At 41.5% G+C, this 20,283-nt stretch overlaps 1 protein-coding gene across 1 annotated transcript in view; it reads left to right on the top strand.

Moving 5' to 3' along the window:
• Positions 1-18,309, top strand: part of LRP2 (LDL receptor related protein 2) — a 214,089-nt gene extending 195,780 nt beyond the window's left edge. The window contains exons 69-79 of the mRNA XM_025404400.1: positions 2,781-3,001; positions 3,825-4,001; positions 6,941-7,060; positions 9,183-9,273; positions 10,123-10,190; positions 10,362-10,482; positions 11,034-11,163; positions 12,221-12,322; positions 13,982-14,089; positions 17,576-17,647; positions 17,830-18,309. Coding sequence (XP_025260185.1) covers positions 2,781-3,001; positions 3,825-4,001; positions 6,941-7,060; positions 9,183-9,273; positions 10,123-10,190; positions 10,362-10,482; positions 11,034-11,163; positions 12,221-12,322; positions 13,982-14,089; positions 17,576-17,647; positions 17,830-17,997 — 1,378 coding nt within the window. The 3' untranslated portion in view covers positions 17,998-18,309. The remainder of the gene's footprint in view (positions 1-2,780; positions 3,002-3,824; positions 4,002-6,940; positions 7,061-9,182; positions 9,274-10,122; positions 10,191-10,361; positions 10,483-11,033; positions 11,164-12,220; positions 12,323-13,981; positions 14,090-17,575; positions 17,648-17,829) is intronic.
• Positions 18,310-20,283: the final 1,974 nt, after the last annotated feature.

The following is a 20,283-nucleotide window of genomic DNA, read 5'->3' as shown; positions in this document are numbered from 1 at the left end:
GGCCTAAGGCCCCCAGACTCAACCTACAACCTCCTCATTTCATGATCCATTTGAAAGGTTCATGACCCATAAGTTTTATAAGCATAAGCATATATGATATGTTAAAGCTTCTTACAGCTTCTGTGGTATCAGATCTGCCAGTGGGTCCAAAGGACGATGAAGATGATAACTACTGATAATGCCACTGACAGCAATGAAAAGTGCCAACATTTATTATATTCTTGCTGTGTGTCAGCTACTCTAAGTGTCCTACATATATAAACTCATTTGAATCGTACAAAGGACCTATAAATTTGTCATAGGTTTCTATCCCTTATTTACATAGATGGGTAAAATAACACCATGCTCCTTTAGTCAGCAACTGTTGACTGTAATAAAGATGGAAAGGGAGAATTGTCATGCAGAAACTGCTGGAAAACACTGTGATAGTTCTCCTACCTTACAAGGGTCTGGGGAAGCTCTATGGAGAAAGTAGCACTGAATTGAATGTTGCAGGTTGGGATCCACTGCTAGTATAACCAGTGATAAAGTATGTGACATGTGAGGTCAGTGTGGGTGAGAGTGAGAAGGGCCACTTCCTAGAGAAAGTGGGACTGACGTGGAATCTGGATAGATGTCTTGGGTACACATAGGCAAAGGAGCCAGGCCGGTTGTTCAGAAGCTCAGGGAATAGCATAAACGAAGTCATGGAGGAGACAAAAATCATTCTGTGTATCTTTTGTGTGTTTTTTCCATTCCATTCCCTACCTTTTTTCTTAGTTTTGAGTATTTAATACTTTTAAATGAAATTGAATTAATTAATTTATTTATATAGATAGGGTCTTGCTCTGTCACCCGGACTGGAGTGCAGTGGCATGATCATAGCTCACTGCAGCCTCAAAATCCTGGGCTCAAGCAGTCCCCTGCCTCAGCCTTCTACTTGCACAGCACCATGCCTGGCTTATTATCTTTAAAAAAACAGTTTTATTAAAATATAATTCACATATGGTATGTATGGTATGATACAACTTACCCATTTAAAGTGTACAATTCACTGACTTTTAGTATATGCAGAGTTGTATATGCATCATCACAATCAGTTTTAAAGCATTCTCATCACCCTACAAAGAAACCCTGTTCCTCTGAGCCACCATTTTCCTGCCCTCAGTAACTGCTAATCTGCTCTCTGTCTCTATAGATTTGCCTATTCTGGACATTTCCTACAAATGGAATCCTGCAGTATGTGGTTCTTTGTGACTAGCTTCTTTCACATGTGTGTCCTTTTTAATGAAAACCAAACAAGGTGGTATTTACCTGTTGTTGAGACTTTAAAGGCCCCTGGCTGCATTTTTTCCAGAGCCCAGTTTGTCTAAAATCCATGCATTCCTCAGTAGAATTTAAAACTTGGTCTGTGCCTGATGACTGGTTTAGACTAGAGACTGAAAAGCAGCGGCTGGTGGGCCAAATATGGCCCATAGAACATATTTGGCTGGGACAACACGGAGCTTTTTTTTTTTTTTTTTTTTGAGACGGAGTCTCGCTCTGTCGCTGAGGCTGGAGTGCAGTGGCCGGATCTCAGCTCACTGCAAGCTCCGCCTCCCGGGTTTACGCCATTCTCCTGCCTCAGCCTCCCGAGTAGTTGGGACTACAGGCGCCCGCCACCTCGCCCGGCTAGTTTTTTGTATTTTTTTAGTAGAGACGGCGTTTCACCGTGTTAGCCAGGATGGTCTCGATCTCCTGACCTCGTGATCCACCCGTCTCGGCCTCCCAAAGTGCTGGGATTACAGGCTTGAGCCACCGCGACCGGCCGACAACACGGAGCTTTAAGATTTTTTTTTTTTTAATGTAGTGCTGACATTTAAAATTTAAGAAAAGAAATAAAATCTGTATTTGTTGCTTTGGAAATCAGAGGAGCAGATTACACTGGGTAGGTCTGCCTTCCTGGGCACTGACACAGGGTCTTGCTCTCCCCATCACTTGATATTTACAACCAGGATCTCTCCTCATTCATCTTACATAACTGTTCCTCTCCAGGTATTTGAAATCATGTAATCCCTGGTCTAGGTAATTCTTCAATGTCAGATCATCTTTGCTTACATACACCCTTGCTCTACAATTAATTATTAATTGGATGCAAAATACACATTTAAAAATAGTTGCCGAGTGTGGTGGCTCACTCCCGTAATCCCAACACTTTGGGAGGCTGAGGTGGGCAGATTGCTTGAGTCCAGGAGTTCAAGACCAGCCTGGGCAACATTGGGGAAACCATATCTCTACTAAAAATACAAAAAACTAGCCAGGCATGGTGGCACACGCCTGTAGTCCTAGCTACTCAGGAGGCTGAGGTGAGAGGATTGCTTGAGCCCAGGAGTGTAGTGAGCCATGATTGTGCCACTGCATTCCAGCCTGGGCAACAGAGTAGCTACATGAAGATAGAAATCTTTGTATGTTTTGTTCTCTGATAGATCCCAAACACAGAACAGTGCCTCTCACACAGTAGGCCTTCAATAATATTTCTTGAAGAGTAAACAGCTTTCATAATGCATTTTAAAGGGTCTGAATATCCATCCTTTGGCCAATTTTCTATTAAGGAGTTGCAGTTTTCAAGAAGGATAAATCACACATGCTCTTGTGCCGCTATTTTTGCTCCCCATCTTCTGTAAAATACAAAACTGGTGTCACTGAGCGCCCAGGTCCCTGAGATAAACAGTTGGTTTCCCTGTAGGTAATGCCCTGTGCTCTGCCGTAGTGGAGAAGTCCCACCAGGTGAGATGCTACAATGAAGAAATCTTCTGTTACAGGCTTATGTTCTGGACTGACTGGGGAAAGGAACCTAAAATTGAGTCTGCCTGGATGAATGGAGAGGACCGCAACATCCTGGTTTTCGAGGACCTTGGTTGGCCAACTGGCCTTTCTATCGATTATTTGAACAATGACCGAATCTACTGGAGTGACTTCAAGGAGGATGTTATTGAAACCATAAAATATGATGGAACTGATAGGAGAGTCATTGCAAAGGAAGGTTAGAAATGAGTTAGAATGTAATATATTAAATTACTAATTAATATATTTCTAATGTCTTTACCTGTTTTCTCAAGAAGGAGCCCTGCTCTTAGGAAACGGCTTATATAGTTTTTTAGATACCACCCCTCCACCCCCACCAACTCCCACCTGCTGAATTAAATGCAGATGAGTTCATTAGCAATAATTAAATCCTTTTTGTCTTTTTTATACAACTTAAAAAAAATGCTTCTCAGGAGAAGATATTGAAATAACTGAGTTTCCTGTTAGGTTGCCCCAGTAGAGGTGGTTTCATGTGTACCAATGTTAATTCATGTCTAACCGCTTCTGGACACATTCATTTTCACTTTACTAGATTGCCCAGTATGCACAACTGTAAATATCTAGAAGGAGAGGAACATTTTTGTTGTTGTTGTTGTTGTTCAGACTGTGCAGAATTGCAATGACCCAGCACATACCACATTTTTCCTATTTGGTCAGATAGATGTCTTATGTTCAAAAGAAAACATAAAATCTTGCCATGTAAATTGTTTTCCAAAAATGCAATAAAATCAGTCCCTTGATAGTGAGCTAGGGCCCTATGATTGGTGTCGGGTGGTATATACATCAATGTGGTTTAATTTCTATCTTCTTGACCTCCTAGTGCAGCACACTTTCACAGTCCCATGTATCTAAAATCAGCCTGAATATTCCCAGAGCTTCAAGGCATTGTGTGAGGGAATAATTCAAACAGAATGACATCACATCTAGAAGTGGTGGTAGGGTGTAGTGGGTGTTTTCTTTTCAATAACCTTTTGTTTTGTTTTTCCCCTGTGGGTAAGCAGCAATGAACCCTTACAGCCTGGACATCTTTGAAGACCAGTTATACTGGATATCTAAGGAAAAGGGAGAAGTATGGAAACAAAATAAATTTGGGCAAGGAAAGAAAGAGAAAACGCTGGTAGTGAACCCTTGGCTCACTCAAGTTCGAATCTTTCATCAACTCAGATACAATAAGTCAGGTAATCACCAACTTTGGTATAAGATGCTCCTCATTACTTGGAAACCTTATTTCAAAATAATGGCTATGTTGCTGGAAGATGGCAGTAGATAACAACAGGCTAATCTCTTGGTGCATGAAAGGGGTATGTGTATATGTACATGTGCTGGGGGAGAGGAGCATTTTGACCATTTTAACCAAAGAAAGATAAAATTGGAGGTCAAATGAAATTATGCAAACTACCAGCAGATAAGTAAAAATGTATTAGCCTTCATTGTTGTTTGGAGTTATGGATATGTACTTCTAGCAGAATCCAGCAGACATCAGTCCCCCGCTAAGTGTGAGTTGGGTTAAAAAAGTCACAAAATGGGTTTCATAGGCATCAAAAATCTTATCTTTCCCATTGCAAGGCTAAGCCAGTCATGTGCCTTCCTACCCGTACCTCTCTGTCTCACTTTCCTAGTTCTGGGCCCTGCTTCCTCGGGTTACCTGTGCGCTAATTCGTCCTTCAGCAGTGTATGGAGCAAGATGAAAGGCAAAGGGAAGTGAGGAAAGGAAATAGCCTTTTACTAAGTTCTTATGTCAGATTCTTTCTTCAGTGTTAATTCAGACATCTGTTACTTCAATTACCTTATAAAGACCTCCCAAACCTTATAAAGACGTTTTATTCTCATCCCAAGTAAAGACAGAGGCCGAGACAGATTTAGTAACTTGTGTGCCTAAGTCACATAAAAAATGGGTGAGTTTTAATCTCAGAAATGAAATAATTTTTAGGTTCAATTCTATCCAACCCAAAACTCTGCATCTTGCTGTCTTAGCCCAGTGTTCAGTATGCCAAAGTCCCAGGTTGAATGCTATGGATATGTGGCCTTTGACAAGTCACTCCCTTCCTGTCCCCACATGTGAGTCATGGGTGGAGTCCGGGGTTGTCCTGAGTCTGCTGATATTTTGAGACCGTAATCAGCCTTGAAAAATTGCAACTCAGAGCTGAGACCCCCATGAGATGACAGGGGTGGCAAATGCCTTTTCTAGGGCATGGCTCCCTTGTTTGGGAAGTAGTACCACCTCTCTCCAGAATACTCCAGAACACTCCAGACCCTACCAATAGAATAGCTTTTGTGCCCTAAGTGCCCTTGCAGCTTTCACACTTGGCCATTTTAAAGGTAGGAGAGGAAGGCGCAGTACACCTGGAAAGGCCATCTCCCCTCCCTACCACCTCTGGACCCTGAGGAGAAGGCAGAGGAAAGTCTGGAGGCTGCCCCTGAAGGAAAAGCATCTCAGCCAGCTGATGCTCAGGGAAGGGCGGCCCCTTTGGAAAGTGCTGGTGGAGTGGGGGTGGGGGTTGGGAGTACAGCCCCAGCGCAGCTGTGCTAGAAGAGCATCTTGTTTGAACCAAGAGTTCTGAAATTTGAGCATGCCTCAGAATTATCTGGAGAGCTTGTTAAACGTAGATTCGTGGGCCCCATCTGTTGGACTTCTGATGCAATATGCCTGAGGTGGCCTAAGAATTTGCATTTCTAACAAGTTCTCCTGTGACGTTGATGCTGCTGGTTCAGCGACCACATTTTGAGAACCGCTGCTCTAGTCCTTTGCTACTCAGAGTGTGAGTCATGGGCCAGGAGCCTTGGGATCCTATGGGAGCTGGCTAGAAATGCAGTCTCTCAGGCCCACCCCAGACCTTCTGAATCAGAATCTGCATTTTAGCAAGATTCCCCAGGTGACTGGTAGCACATTCAAATTTGAAAAGCTCCACTCTGGAGGGCTGACAAAATGGTAATGAGATAGATATTGATGGAGGCTTTTGGAAAATGTCTTATTAACTTATAGCTATGCTTTGTCTATGGTTACATCTTGAATGACGGACAATCAGGATCACAGAATGCTAGTCTGAGAAGGAATGTAAAGATTATCCACTCCAGTACAACCCTTGGATAAATCATAATATATGCTAAGGTAGAAATAATAAGTCTAGACTTACCTGGGGAGCTTTTAATGGTAATACTTGAGCTCTATCCCAGACCAATTTAAATCTAAATCTCTGTGAATGGGCATCAGTAATTTTTCTTTTCTCTTTTTTTTTTTTGAGACGGAGTCTCACTCCGTGGCCCAGGCTGGAGTGCAGTGGCGATCTCGGCTCACTGCAAGCTCCACCTCCCAGGTTCACACCATTCTCCTGCCTTAGCCTCCTGAGCAGCTGGGACTACAAGCGCCTGCCGCCACGCCCGGCTAATAATTTTGTATTTTTAGTAGAGATGGAGTTTCACCATGTCAGCCAGGATGGTCTTGATCTCCTGACCTCATGATCTGCCCACCTCAGCCTCCCAAAGTGATGGGATTACAGGCGTGGGAACCACCACGCCCGGCCTGGCAACCACCACGCCCGGCCTGGCATCAATAGTTTTGAATAGTTCCCAGGTGATTCTGAAGAATCATTGCTCTAAATTCCCTTTTCTTGCAATTAAGGTAACTGAAACCCAGAAGAAATGTCTCCTTGGAGGATTGGGGTGGAAATCACATCCAATATACTTTGGATAGACCATCTGTTATGATCTATCCTGATTTGGGTGGTGACAAATCTTGATATAATATGTGGATCTCACTGGTCTTTGGAACCATCTCAAGTTGTTCAGCACTGAGTAGATTTTCAGGTTAGGCAGTGAACCAGATACCCACCTTCCAAACCTCTCAGGGCAGCAGAGAAGATAAGTGATGCCAATAGAAAATGTGAGTGGTACAGAAATTGACCGGAGGGCCCAGAGAGGGACTATCCCACTGCAGTGTGGTGGCAGAGATGATAGTGTAAATGAGGGTGAGTAGCCAGCTGACACGTGGACTAGAGGTGTTGGGATGCTGCCTAGGCTCTGCTGTCACCTGGCAGAGCCACTTCCAGTTGCTGGGTATGTCTGTAGTCAGGTTATTCATTCTGTCAGGACCTAACTGCTGTTCTCACCTGCTTTCCAGTGCCCAACCTTTGCAAACAGATCTGCAGCCACCTCTGCCTTCTGAGACCTGGAGGATACAGCTGTGCCTGTCCCCAAGGCTCCAGCTTTATAGAGGGGAGTACCACTGAGTGTGATGCAGGTAGGAGCACTGCCCGAGCAGCCACAGGGGCCTGGGAGCACTCCTCTGCTGCCCTCAGGAGTCTGAAGAATCTCTGTATGCTGGGTCCTTGCAGCAGAGTGGGGATGGCTGGAAGGAGGGATAAGGGATGTGGGAGGTGTGAACAGAGCTGAGTGGAACTTAGGGGGCAAACAGAACCATGTTCCAGTGACTGCTGAGAGTTATTTGCTAAGATCTGTAGAAATATAGATCCAGTGCCCCTAAATCTATTGCTGTGTTGTTTTGTAAAAACATTTTGAAGAGTGACTTTTTATAAGACCTCTACCTCAAGCTGGATTCCCGTTGCCCCAGAATCCACTCAACCTTAACTAGAGCTCCTCAGGGTAGAGAACCATGTTCAGTTTTGACAACTGAAAAAGGGCTACCTTTGGAAAAGTGCTTTATGTTATAAGGAGATGAAGACCAGCCTGAGGAAGCTGTGGTTTAATTCTCGTCCCAAATGTGTGGGTGATCTATTCTTGGCAAGACTTTTTTCAGTGACGCTTTTAAGGAGTTAATAAGCCAGGCGGGAACAACTAGTGTCCCTAACTAGCATCTGGTGCTGGAAAAACCTGTGAAAAAGTCATCCTGCAATTCACTAGTGGCCCATTTTATGGCTCACATCCTTGGGGCCTTCCCCCAGTTTTAGCTGATGGGGAAAGGAAAATGCTTAACCACCTTCTACCACCAGGGGGAGCAGGCAGTTAGACCAGGAACCACCGTTTGATTCATTCCAAATAGGCTGAAAAGTTGGCGGGTTTAGGGAATGAATCCAGGGAGAAAAAAACTGCTTCTTGTCTCCCCTATTCCCCTACTCTTGCACTCATCCCAACGCTACTGGGGAAATATTGGTAGGAATCCAATATTTCGAGCAATATTTGGAACAAAATGACAATTTCAGGCTTATGAGATTTATTCTATGCTGTGGATAGATTGTTTTGCCACTTAATGCAATTTCACATCGTAGGAGCAGCGTGGTCCTGGTTTTCAGCTCATCTACTACTTTTCCCATTTAAACTTTTTGCCAAGCGGATTTTATCAAGATTCTTGTTTTAAAGAACTTTAACCAAAGTAAGCACACGAATGATGGCAATCATTCCATATAGGGCTTCAGTTTGGTATAATAATTAAGCAATTAGTCCAGTCAGATTTCTTCAGTGCCAGCTATGTTTCAGGCACTGTTCTAAGTGCTAGAGGTAACAGAAGTGAACCAAACAGACAAACCCCCTGTGTGTATTGAGTTTACATTCTAAGAGAATAATAAATAGAGAAGTCAATAAATATATAGTAGGTCAGGTGGTACTATGGAGAAAAGGAAGGCAGGGGAAGAGGGATGAGGATGGATTGGGTGGGGATTCTCCTTTAGATAGCGTTCAGGGAAGACCTGTCTGATACAGTGAACATTAAGTAGAGACTCAGATTGAAGGACTGAGCCAGGAGGGTATCCAGACTCTTTAAATGATATACACATGTGACCTATACTTATTAAGCACCTTCAACATATAAGACACTGAAGCACTAATCCCCCATCAGGCATATCCCGGGAGTATGTATGGGCCTAGCTGGGAGCAGGGACCTGGAGTAAGGGCAGTTTGGGAGGACTTGAAAACTCAGGAGCTCTCTAGCTAGTTGCCTATCAAATATCTCTTTATGTGTAGCTATGTGACTGCCTGTTGACTGATCAATTACTACGCTTTGGTGCCTTTAGTTGAAGTTTCCAGGTGGGCCTACATTAAACTCTTGGTTTTAACTGGGTTCATGGAGAATTCTGAAAACTTCAAATGAGAATGTGAACATTTTAAGAGATTATTTTACTACTAGGTTCTTGTAACTATTCATATATGTGCTCCAGAGTCTAGTACCTCTCCATTGTTTTTTGGGAAAAAATCTATAAACTGCCCCCTTTCTTTCCACTAAATGTATGTTACTCTCCAAGACCTTAAGGAAATTCACTGGACTTAGGGGGAAGGTAAGCTTTGACAGGGAGACTAATTGACTGGCTGGCCCACCCTTCCTCCCAACCCTAACCTGGGCCGGATTGCATGGTGTGGGCACTCTGCTGAGTACAGCTGACTAACACTTGCATGGCTTTCCCTTCCTGCAGCCATCGAACTGCCTATCAACCTGCCTCCCCCATGCAGGTGCATGCACGGAGGAAATTGCTATTTTGATGAGACTGACCTCCCCAAATGCAAGTAAGTCTGAATGTTGAGGTCCCAGCTATAGGCCTTGCCTCTTCTGGGGAAATTTGAGACCTTAAAGTAGCCAGGAAAACAAATACAAGAACCTCACCAGTTCACTAATTCTTACATTTTAACCAGCTTGCCTTCCCTCGAGGGAGTCCACAGAGAACTGAGGCAGTGCTTCTTTAGCTAGAATGTGCGTAGGAATCCCGTGGAGATGTGGTTCAAGATCTCCGTTCTCATGCACACAGATTCTGCATTTCTAACAAGCTTTGGGTGAGACCACAGGGTCTTGGACCACACTTTGAGGAGCAAGGAGTTAGAGAAATGGCAGCAGCATTTTCCTACTCACCTGGTATTGTTAATTACAACAGGGCTGTGGGAGAAGAGCTGTCTGCAGGGCTGCCTTAGTACAAGGCACTCATAATGAGCAGAAAGACTGGGATGAAGATTCGGAAAGAAGATGACTGTGTTGAGAAAACTCTTAACATGGAGCAAGATAAATAGATGTCTTTAAAAAGCATTTAATGAAAGCATATAAAAGAAAAAAACATAACCATGGTTTCCATTTGTACTCTCTAAGGAAGCATTGCATAGATTAGACACCGACAGGTTTTCGTGACCAGACTCACCCCATCAGTGCCACAGCTACTCCATTAAAAGTGAATTTCTAAAATCAGAGCACTGTTCTTTCTGCTTGTCTTCTTTTGGCAGAATAAACAAAAGTCATGCAGGATACATTGTCTGTTCAACACGTAATTTATGCAGTCAAAGCTCTCTCTACTTCAGGATGTGCTCAGAAAAATGCAATAGAAGCCTAAGAACGTAACAGCTAGTGAATGATTTTGTTTTTCCTTTCAGGTGTCCTAGCGGCTACACCGGAAAATATTGTGAAATGGCGTTTTCCAAAGGCATCTCTCCAGGAACAAGTAAGTTTTAAGAATGTGAGCAACCTGGAAATTACTCATAGCCCCTACACTGAATGCTGTCACAGCTTTTCCACTTAACTCAGTCTTTGAAGGAGTGCTTCTAGCCCCCAGTTTCTGCCAGGATTGCGGGCTCCCGTGTGTTGATGTGCTCTCTGCTCTCTTCTTCTATAGCCGCAGTAGCTGTGCTGTTGACAATCCTCTTGATCGTCATAATTGGAGCTCTGGCAATTGCCGGATTCTTCCACTATAGGAGAACCGGCTCCCTTTTGCCTGCTCTGCCCAAGCTGCCAAGGTCAGTTTCATTATGGGGAACATTGATGTTTGAAGCCTAAGTAATTCACAGGAAGCCATGGGAAGGACTTCGTTTTCTTTCTAAGTTAAAAAAGCACAATACGCAGTTCACCTATTCCACAGAAACAAAAAGTAGTGAGGATGTAAAGCAGTCACTTCAAATCACAACTTTAGTCAAATGCTTCTCTAAAGCCTGAGTGACAAGCTGTGTTTTGTAGTCCAAATGGTTGTGCCTACTGGTAGGTGTTCAGGTCAGAGAGAAGTGAAAAGGCAGCTGTGTGATGGTCCAGGCTTTATCCTTCTACGTGCTGGACTCTTTTTCTCTTAGATCTCATGGTTCAGGAATGTGCTTTAACGTTTCCAGGTAGCTAAGGGAACTTACTACCATATTTGACAGTGTAAATTCAGAGTGGGAATGGAGCATTACATTTAAGGAAGATTTAGCAATGTGGAGGAAAGGGTAATATTACGAAAGGTTGTATTTGTTGTTTTTGTTGCTGCTGCTGTTGTTGTTTTAAATAACAAGACACTATTTTGGTTGCTTCTTTCCAGCTTAAGCAGTCTTGTCAAGCCCTCTGAAAATGGGAATGGGGTGACCTTCAGATCAGGGGCAGATCTTAACATGGATATTGGAGTGTCTGGTTTTGGACCTGAGACTGCTATTGACAGGTCAATGGCAATGGTGAGTATGGTTTCAAAATGATTATTTGAAGGCTGTCATTTATAGAATAAATACTTTTTATAAAGAATAAAATTCACCTAGAGAAGACTGAAGTACAGCAGTAGGCCTCTCAGAATAAAGTCTGCACTACACAAACCAAGTTAGGAAACATTAGGCTTGTTGCTGAAAGGTGTCTAAAAACATTGGTAATAAAATTGGAATTTACCCCTGCTCTAAGCCACGCTGTTGAATTGGAATCATGAACAGTCTTAAGTTTAACTTGAATATTGAAGAGCTTTCTGGGTTTTTTGAGGGTGGTGTGTGGGGAAGACATGATATTTTGTTTTTATTTGATGACATTTTATATGTATAAAAGGAGTAGGGAACTATATTTTTCCTAGTGTCATATATTTTTCTGCCAATGTACAGTGATGAAATAAACAGTGATTTTAGAGTTGGCATTGGTCCAGACCCCGGCTCTGCCACATACTAAGTATGTGAAAACAGACATGGAGCTTGATATCTCTGACCCTCATTGTCCCTGTTGGTAAAATAGGTACAATAATACCTCCTGGGAGGACCAAATGAAATACTCCTTGAGGGGGCTCCCATAGTCTTGGCACTTGGGGGAGCTTTCTGTAATCAGTATTGGGAAACCACTTTCAGAATTTTGTGTCTCCTTCAAATCTTTCATTTTTTTCCTTCTCTGAAAATATAATACCATCCATTCTTTTTCCCTCCCCTCTCTCCTTATTCTTCTTTTCTTCTTCCACCATGATCCTTTTCTCTGTTGCCCAGACCCACTTCCCAAGTGAGTTATTTAACAGAATTTGGATATAAGAAAAATGTTTCTGTTTCCTTGAGTTGGTAAATGAGTGCATGTTATGTTACTTTGCATAACAATTTGCCATATGACGGCCTTGTGTTTTGCTGGCTTTTTTTTTTTTTTTTGCAAGTTCTCTTTTGGGTAACTTTGGCATAGCACCTAGCATACCTCCAGGTGTGAGGAAGGCACCTTTCTTTGTGTGTGAACCAGATTAGTATGGTGTAATCTCTCTTTCTCTCTCTGTGCCGTCAGAGTGAAGACTTTGTCATGGAAATGGGGAAGCAGCCCATAATATTTGAAAACCCAATGTACTCAGTCAGAGACAGTGCTGTCAAAGTGGTTCAGCCAACCCAGGTGAGAAACCATACAGTCTTTTCCTTCAGTTACTGCTGTCGCTGGATGTTAATCTATTGAGTTATGTCTTCTTAGGATTTTCCTAACCTTCCCTCCAAATGGAAGGAAGCATAGTGAGTGGTCCGTGCTGCAGCTGCCCTGTCTGTAGCAACAGGACCAAGGACATAAGACCTGAAAACAATCAGAATCCTGTTCTGTTGCAAGTGGTGGAGGTTTGGCAACCATGCTGGGGCTGCTGACCAAGAACCTTTCATTCTGAGTGGTGTCAGAGCAAGAGAGGTCTGAGTCCCTTCAGGAGCCTGGTAAACACAGTGCCTGAAGCACCACAGCTTCTCTACAAATACTTGTGAAATGAATGAGTAGAGAATTGTCAGGTCATTATACAGGAATTTGGGGACTGGGCCCACTTTCTGGTTCTTGCTGCCATCCCAAGCGTGTGGTTTGAGGTGGATTAAAGGGAGAGGGACCTCTTATGTTTGCTATTGTGATACTTTCCTGAAAAGTACAAAGGTCTCTAGAGTTGATGGACAGATATCTAAACTTCCTTGTTGCAGCCTTGTCACTCAGTCATCTTTAAAAAGAGCTGGGAGATGAAATAGGAATATAGGTGAAGGGAATAACTTTTCTTAAGGTCTGCATCAGTAGCCGCAGCACCACTTCTAATGCTTGTCAACTGCGAACATGTGTCTCCTTTGTCACAACTATGGCCTTAGTGACAATGAATAACTGTCATTGTTAACACCTATGCTCCTTTTGGACTCGAGATATGGCACATTTTAATACAGAAACTAGAAATGTTTATTTTACAAATATTTTGTGATTTTAAGATCGGAAATGTTTAAATCTTGAAAGCATTTTCCCTGATCCTTTGATAAACAGACATGAAAACTTTAATCACATGATAAAAGAGATATGACATTTCATTTGACATCTTCACTTAAAATAAAATGAGGCCATGTATACAAATGCATATCCAAGTTTGAGAATAAACAAGTAATGAATGTGAAAATATAGGAAAAGGAGTGAATTGTCTGCCTTGTAGTTTATTATATATTCATGGTAATTTGGCCTTAAAAGGGAACCGTGGAATTGTATGACTGTTATAGAAAAATGCATGGAAGATTATTAATTCTGTTATTCTCATCTTTTCAAAAATTCAGCCGCTTTTTAGTAGTACTATGAAATCTTAATTTCCAAAGATAGGATTTATTAATATTCAAAGAAATTATTAAGATCCAAAGATAGGATTCTCAGTTCATCAATGAGGTTGGGGAATTATTCTTGCTGTTCTTCTAGGATTTGGCTTCCAGTATATAACTAGAGTATCTTTATCCAAAAATTTGGTCAACAGTGGGAGTAAGAAGGCATAGAGAATACAGTAGAAATTGCAAGTAGTAAGTGAGAGTGGGACCAGTGAGGGCTGTATTTGCCTCCCAGGATTAAGGTATGAGGTAACTTAGTGGTTGCTGCTCTTGATTTTGGGGCGGTGGGAGTGATGTTTAGTCCTGGCCTCTGGGTCATGCAATAAAAATGGTGCCTGATGATGTCTGTGGGAGAACAAGATGGCAAAAAGAGCCAGAGTTCGTACAAACTTTACAGCAAATTTATTTGCTACTGAATTCTTTCAAAATTGGGTAAAGGCCTTTAATATGTCCACAGGTGACTGTATCTGGAAATGTGGATAATAAGAATTATGGGAGTCCCATAAACCCTTCTGAGATAGTTCCAGAGACAAGCCCAACTTCCCCAGCTGCTGATGGAACTCAGGTAAGTTGCTGACTCCTGAAATAATGTGGGATTTGGAAAAACTTTGGGATGGCTGGGTTGTTATTAACCTTAAGCAAACAAGGGAGACTCTGACATGATCAAAGATCCCAAGATGTGTTGACAGTTAATAAACATAATTTTTTAAAAAGTCATAGATTGAAAAACTTTCCACCAAATAAAGCTACATTCTAACATTGAGTTGGGAATAATGTTCCTTGTAACATGGGAGAACATGTCACAAAGAAGAACAAGTAGACTTCTGGATCCAGTACCTTCAGACCAGGGACATTTAAGTTGAGAAATAGACTCAGTATGAATAAAGATTTCACTGTGTCAAAGATACAGATGAAAGATTCTTCTCTGTGTGTCGTGATTTCTCTACAGCATGCATCTTTATTCCTTTAAGCTATTCTTCCCGCTCCTGCTATTACAGATCTTTACCACTAGATGGCACGAATTTACATACTCTGCCCATTCATCATCCATCTATTAATTATTGGCCAACCAATCATCTAACTAAAGTTATTGCTCTTGATGTGTCAGGCATGGTGTTTAATACTGGAGACTGAAAGAAAAAAATGCCAGTAGATGGAGCTTCTTAAACATGCCTGCAGGTCCTTTGCAATTGGTACACTATTTGTTCTGCAGGAAAAAATTCAATAAATATATTTGATATTAAACTCTGTATTGATGTGTATCATTAGTTTTAATGAATGCATATGCAGCTATCTCAATATTGCTGTTTGCATCTGGACAAACTGTTTTACCTCTGGGGCTACAGTCCTCAATAATATTTCTCACTGGGGGCACTATTGGCATATTGAGTGGGACAGTTCTTTGTGCTACAAAACTGTCCTATGCACTCAGGAAATTTCAGTATTTCTGGTTCCTGTCCACTAAATTCCAGTAGTGTCTTCCCTAATTCATTGTGACCCCATAAATCACCTCCCGTCCCCCAACACATGTGTACTCACTCTTAGTTGAGAACCACTAGGATCTGAAATGTCTCTATTCTAAGATTCTATGACCAATTTTGTGAAGTAATGTAAAGAAATGAAAGTCTAAGAGTAGTTGGAAATTTTACCATTTTATACAATCTTTATTTCTCAAATTTCATAATCTATAAACACTGATATCTGGATAACTTGGCAGTCTCACTGTCACCTTAAACATTGGTTTCTGTTCTGCTCATTTAAATCAAAATAAAATTTGAGCTAAATTGATGCTGAGAAGAGTCTCTATAAGGTTTCTGTATGCCTTCTCAAATTCCCTTATTTCTTCTTCTCATGTCACACACACACACACATACACTCACAGACATACATGAATATTGTCTAGAAAGGAATTTTCAGTCTCATATTTTTCAAGGGACTAAACATTTTTTCTTTAAGCTGTATTAAAAATGGATTTTGAAGATTAACTTTCCACAGACACATGGATACTTGAATGTCATATATTTGGTCCTCCAAGCCTGAGTCAACCTCAAGCTAGTGCCAGATTTATTTTGTATTTTCAACATTTTTTCTCAGTCCATCTCTAGTCTAGTGATCTTCTGCACTAAATAGAGATTTTCCCCAGCTGGTGCAGGAAGGTGACTGCGGTGGGGAGGCTGAAACCTCTGCCTGCATGTCTGTTACCTCTGACCTGCATGTCTAGTATCAGAAACAAAATGTATACTGACAGGATCTTTCAAAGGAGAGCAGATCTTCACCAATTGTAGTCCTTTCTTTCTCTTTCCCTTTGTAATATTTCTCTTTCCCTTTGTAATACCTTGGTTCCTCCTCTTACTTTTTTACATTAGTGAGGCTGAGACCCTCTAAAATGTGTCTTCCATGATACGTCCAGGGATCTTATTGTATTTCTTGTGTCATGGGCACTGAGATAATAGCCAGCATGACTTAAAAGCAGTAGAGGTGCTTGGGTGAGATCACCTAGGTTGATCTGAACATGCCAGAGTCTCACAAATGTGTCTTTCATCCATAAATATGTTAAAAGACTAACAATTAAAAACACAGGCTGGGCACGGTGGCTTACGCCTGTAATCCCAGCACTTTGGGAGGCCGAGGCAGGTGGATCACGACATCAGGAGTTCAAGACCAGCCTGGCCAACACAGTGAAACCCCGTATCTACTAAAAATGCAAAAATTAGCTGGGTGTGGTGGCACATGCCTGTAGTCCCAGCTACTCAGAAGGCCGAGTCAGGAGAATTGCTTGAACCTGGGAGGCAAAGGTTGCCGTGAGCCGAGACTGCGCCACTGCACTCCAGCCTGGGTGACAGAGCAAGACTTCATCTCAAAAAATTAAAAAAAAAAAAATTCAGTTCTATCATTTTCCAAAAGTTACATTGATATGCATAGGATCCCCCAAGGAGACAGAAAAAAAAAAGTCACTATTCCTTTTCTCCTGTTAGTAATTGCTTAACTCCAAGTTAGCCATTTCATTTTGAAGCAATGACATCTAAGAGATTTTGGCCCGCCCCACTTAACTGTAAGAGCCCAGAGGCAGGGCTCTGACCTGAATGTCTTCATGTTCCCCTCGGGGACACTATGTACAAAGCAGGAACTCACTTGAATGTGGGTTAAAGTGAAGACCTCTTCTACTTCTGTAGCCCTGTGTTCCCCACTCCTCCACAGGCTGGTCCCCTGCTTTCACAGAGTGAGAGACACCCCATAAAACCTGCGGGCTGCCTCGGCTCCTGTTGAGAGTAGGCTGTCTGTTCCCTTGTCTGGCAGTCAGCACGACAGGCAACTTTTCAGTCAGGCGTGGGCCACGCACCATGGTCCAGCATGATTCTCTTTGGGTTCTCCAGTTTATGGGCCCCTGGGTCCGCTGAGTAATCATTACCTGCCCTTCTACCTGCAATTCAGTTGTATAATCTTGCCATGACTCAGCAAATATAGGATAATAAGTGTACCCACCTCTGGGGTTTCTTAAAAAAATCAGAAACTTGTAAAACGCTTAGAGTAAGCACTCAATAAATGTTAGATGTTTTTGTTATTATTATTATTATGATACAGGAGGGAATGGTGAAGGGAGAAGGGATACTCTTGAGTTGACCAAAGAATGTTACTTTAGGGAATAAGAGTTATAGTTTGGGTTCGCCATCCACACCCAATTTTCAAGCAGCCCCAGAAATCTCTTTTTCTCCAGATGCATCTTGTGTGTGTCTGTTTTATGTGTTCTCTCTGTACTGAGGTAACCATGTGATCTGCTTGTAGATACTATGGCACAAATTCTGTAATATATAAATTTAAAATCAAAGAAGTATTTAAAACCATTGGATGAAAAGAGCCCGGAGAGTTTCAGTTACTGTTCAGGGACCACAGGAGGAATTGAACGATTTACCACATGGGCTGAATCATGGTTCCAGGTCCCAAATTGCTTTACCCTTCAGTAAGAAGAAACTTTAAAATTGAGACGGGAGGAAAAGAAACTCACAAAATCATACCATTACTGAGAGGTTTTTGTTTTCCCCTTTTTATTTAGGTGACAAAATGGAATCTCTTCAAACGAAAAACTAAACAAACTACCAACTTTGAAAATCCAATCTATGCACAGGTAATTTTTAACAATTTTTCTTAGCACAGACATTTTTTCTTAGAAATTATGTGATTGGTCAAATTGGACACACACTTAGATTATTCTAAGCAGAGTGGCCATAAATAGTCTTCTTTATGAAAAACCGTGTATGTTGACCTTGGGATAATAAATGGCTGATTCCTGTTACGTTGTGTTCTTAGATGGAGAACGAACAAAAGGAAACTGTTGCTGCGACCCCACCTCCATCACCTTCACTCCCTGCTAAGCCTAAGCCTCCTTCGAGAAGAGACCCAACTCCAACCTATTCTGCAACAGAAGACACTTTTAAAGACACTGCAAATCTTGTTAAAGAAGACTCTGAAGTATAGCTATACCAGCTATTTAGGGAATAATTAGAAACACACTTTTGCACATATATTTTTTACAAACAGATGAAAAAAGTTAACATTCAGTACTTTATGAAAAAATATATTTTTCCCTGTTTGCCTATAGTTGGAAATATCCTGTGTGTCTTTTTTTACTTATGCCGTCTCATATTTTTACAAATAATTATCACAATGTACTATATGTATATCTTTGCACTGAAGTTGTCTGAAGGTAATACTATAAATATCTTGTATATTTGTAAATTTTGGAAAAATTATCCTGTTACCAAATTTGCTAATAAAGGTGTCTGCTGATTTGGGTGGTGATCATTATAGTAAATGATCCAATGAGAAAAGGAATTGACTTGGGACCTTTAGCTGTGTCTAAAGAAGAGGCACTGCTCGTATTTCCTATCAGATTATCTAGGAAAGGAGTCCAGGCCCTGCTCTTGGGTCCATTTTTACACATTAGCACTTAATTAATGTTCAATATTACATGTCAATTTGATTAATGGGTATGTTGATAGGGGCCCCTATGTGTTGTATAGACATCTGGACTCGACTGTAGACTCCTCAGATAATACAGAAGGTAGACAAAGCAATTCACTTTGGCCCTTCTGTGTGTTGGATTGTCTAATCAGAACTCTCGTTTCATGTGTGTTCTCTCACTAGCTGCCAAGGCAACATTTGTATTTGTGATGTCTATGAGGAAATCCCATATCATTAAGTGCCAGTGTCCTGCATTGAGTTTGTAGTTAATTAAATGAGCTCTTCTGCTTGATGGACCTTGGAGCAATTTCTCATTCAATGTGGTCACCTGCCCCAGTAGCTGGAGCTCAGTAGCTGAATTTCTGAAACCAAATCTGTGTCTTCATAAAATAAGGTGCAAAAAAAAAAAAAAAAAAAAAAAAACCAGTTAAGCAAAGCCTCAACTGGGTTTTTGTTTCTATGAAAATATCATTATAATCACTATTTATTTCCTAAGTTGAACCTGAATAGAAAGGGAAACCATTCTTTTTAAGCTTTTTATGAGGCCCTTTGGTGAAATGTGCACCTTCATATTAGAATGTACTGTACAGTCCAGATCTTTTCTTTGTTTGTTTGTTTTTTTTTTTTTTTTTAAAGAGATGGAGTCTTGCTATGTTGCCCAGGCTGATCTTGAAGTCCTGGGCTCAAGTGATCCTCCCAGCTCAGTCTCCTGAGTAGTTGGGATTATGGGCATAAGCCACTGTGCCCAGCTTCCAGCTCTTCTCTTAAATAGTGGGTATAGTCTGCACAATAGGAACCATGGCAGGAATACACACTTTCCCATAGCAAATAGCATTCCTGACTCTCTGTGCTAATATTGCACATTTGTTGAACAATGAATGAATGGATGGATGGATGGATGAATGAAACATATACTACTGATTATTTTATTCCAGAGTTCTCAAAATATTTGTTGCTCATATTTTGAGTACTGATTGTAATTACTTGGAAATATACTTTGATTAGATAAACAACTGGAAATAATGCTGCTGAAAAATTTCTAATAAATGTGTATTTTATCAGATGTTTTCTGTGTGCTTCATAAGCCCCGGTCATGAATCAGTTGTATTTTGCTGTGTAAAAAGCTTGAGGCTTTGAGTGCTCTTAGTCATACCAGTTCTGTACCACTCCTTCCCGGAACTGAATCGAGAGCAATTTGATTGAAAATCAAGCCTCTGCATTCATTTTGTTTGTGTCCATGATAGTCTGGGATAAGTTATAGGAAACAACTGTCCAGAAATGAGTAGATATCAGAGTCCCAGGTAACCACCAGTATAGCCAGTCCTTGAATGCTGTCCATGGCTAAGGCAGAGCAGGGAGTGCATATTCCTGTTTCTCTAATAACTAGTGTTCCCCTAACAGTCATTTGTTCAAGAGGACGATTTCCCAGCCAGCTCCTTTAGGCATAGGCTGTGGACCGTCTTCCCACTGTTAATCTCTCTGAGCCTCAGCTGCTGCCTCTATAAAGTAGGAGGCTCGGTTGTAAGACCTCAGTGTGGAAGTGTATATAGAGTGTAACCCAACACCCAGCATAAAATATACCCTCAATTGATGGGAGCCATGATTATCATCATTTATGAAGTAAAGGGAAAATGGAACAGCCATTTGTGTGTTTTAAAAAGTTCCTTGGGTGATTTAATGAAGAGCCTTGGTTGAAAATGATGATTCGAAATAGAAATGACTGATCTTTCTTTTGTAGTGGAGGAGGTTACAGAGGTGAACAAGATTGTGTCTGGGCCTTTGAAAGGATTCACACATATC

This window comes from Theropithecus gelada, chromosome 12 (assembly GCF_003255815.1).
Source record: "Theropithecus gelada isolate Dixy chromosome 12, Tgel_1.0, whole genome shotgun sequence".
Lineage (NCBI taxonomy): Eukaryota > Metazoa > Chordata > Mammalia > Primates > Cercopithecidae > Theropithecus > Theropithecus gelada.
The sequence above is the reverse complement of the archived record's forward strand: the minus strand, read 5'-3'. Positions and strand labels throughout refer to the sequence as shown.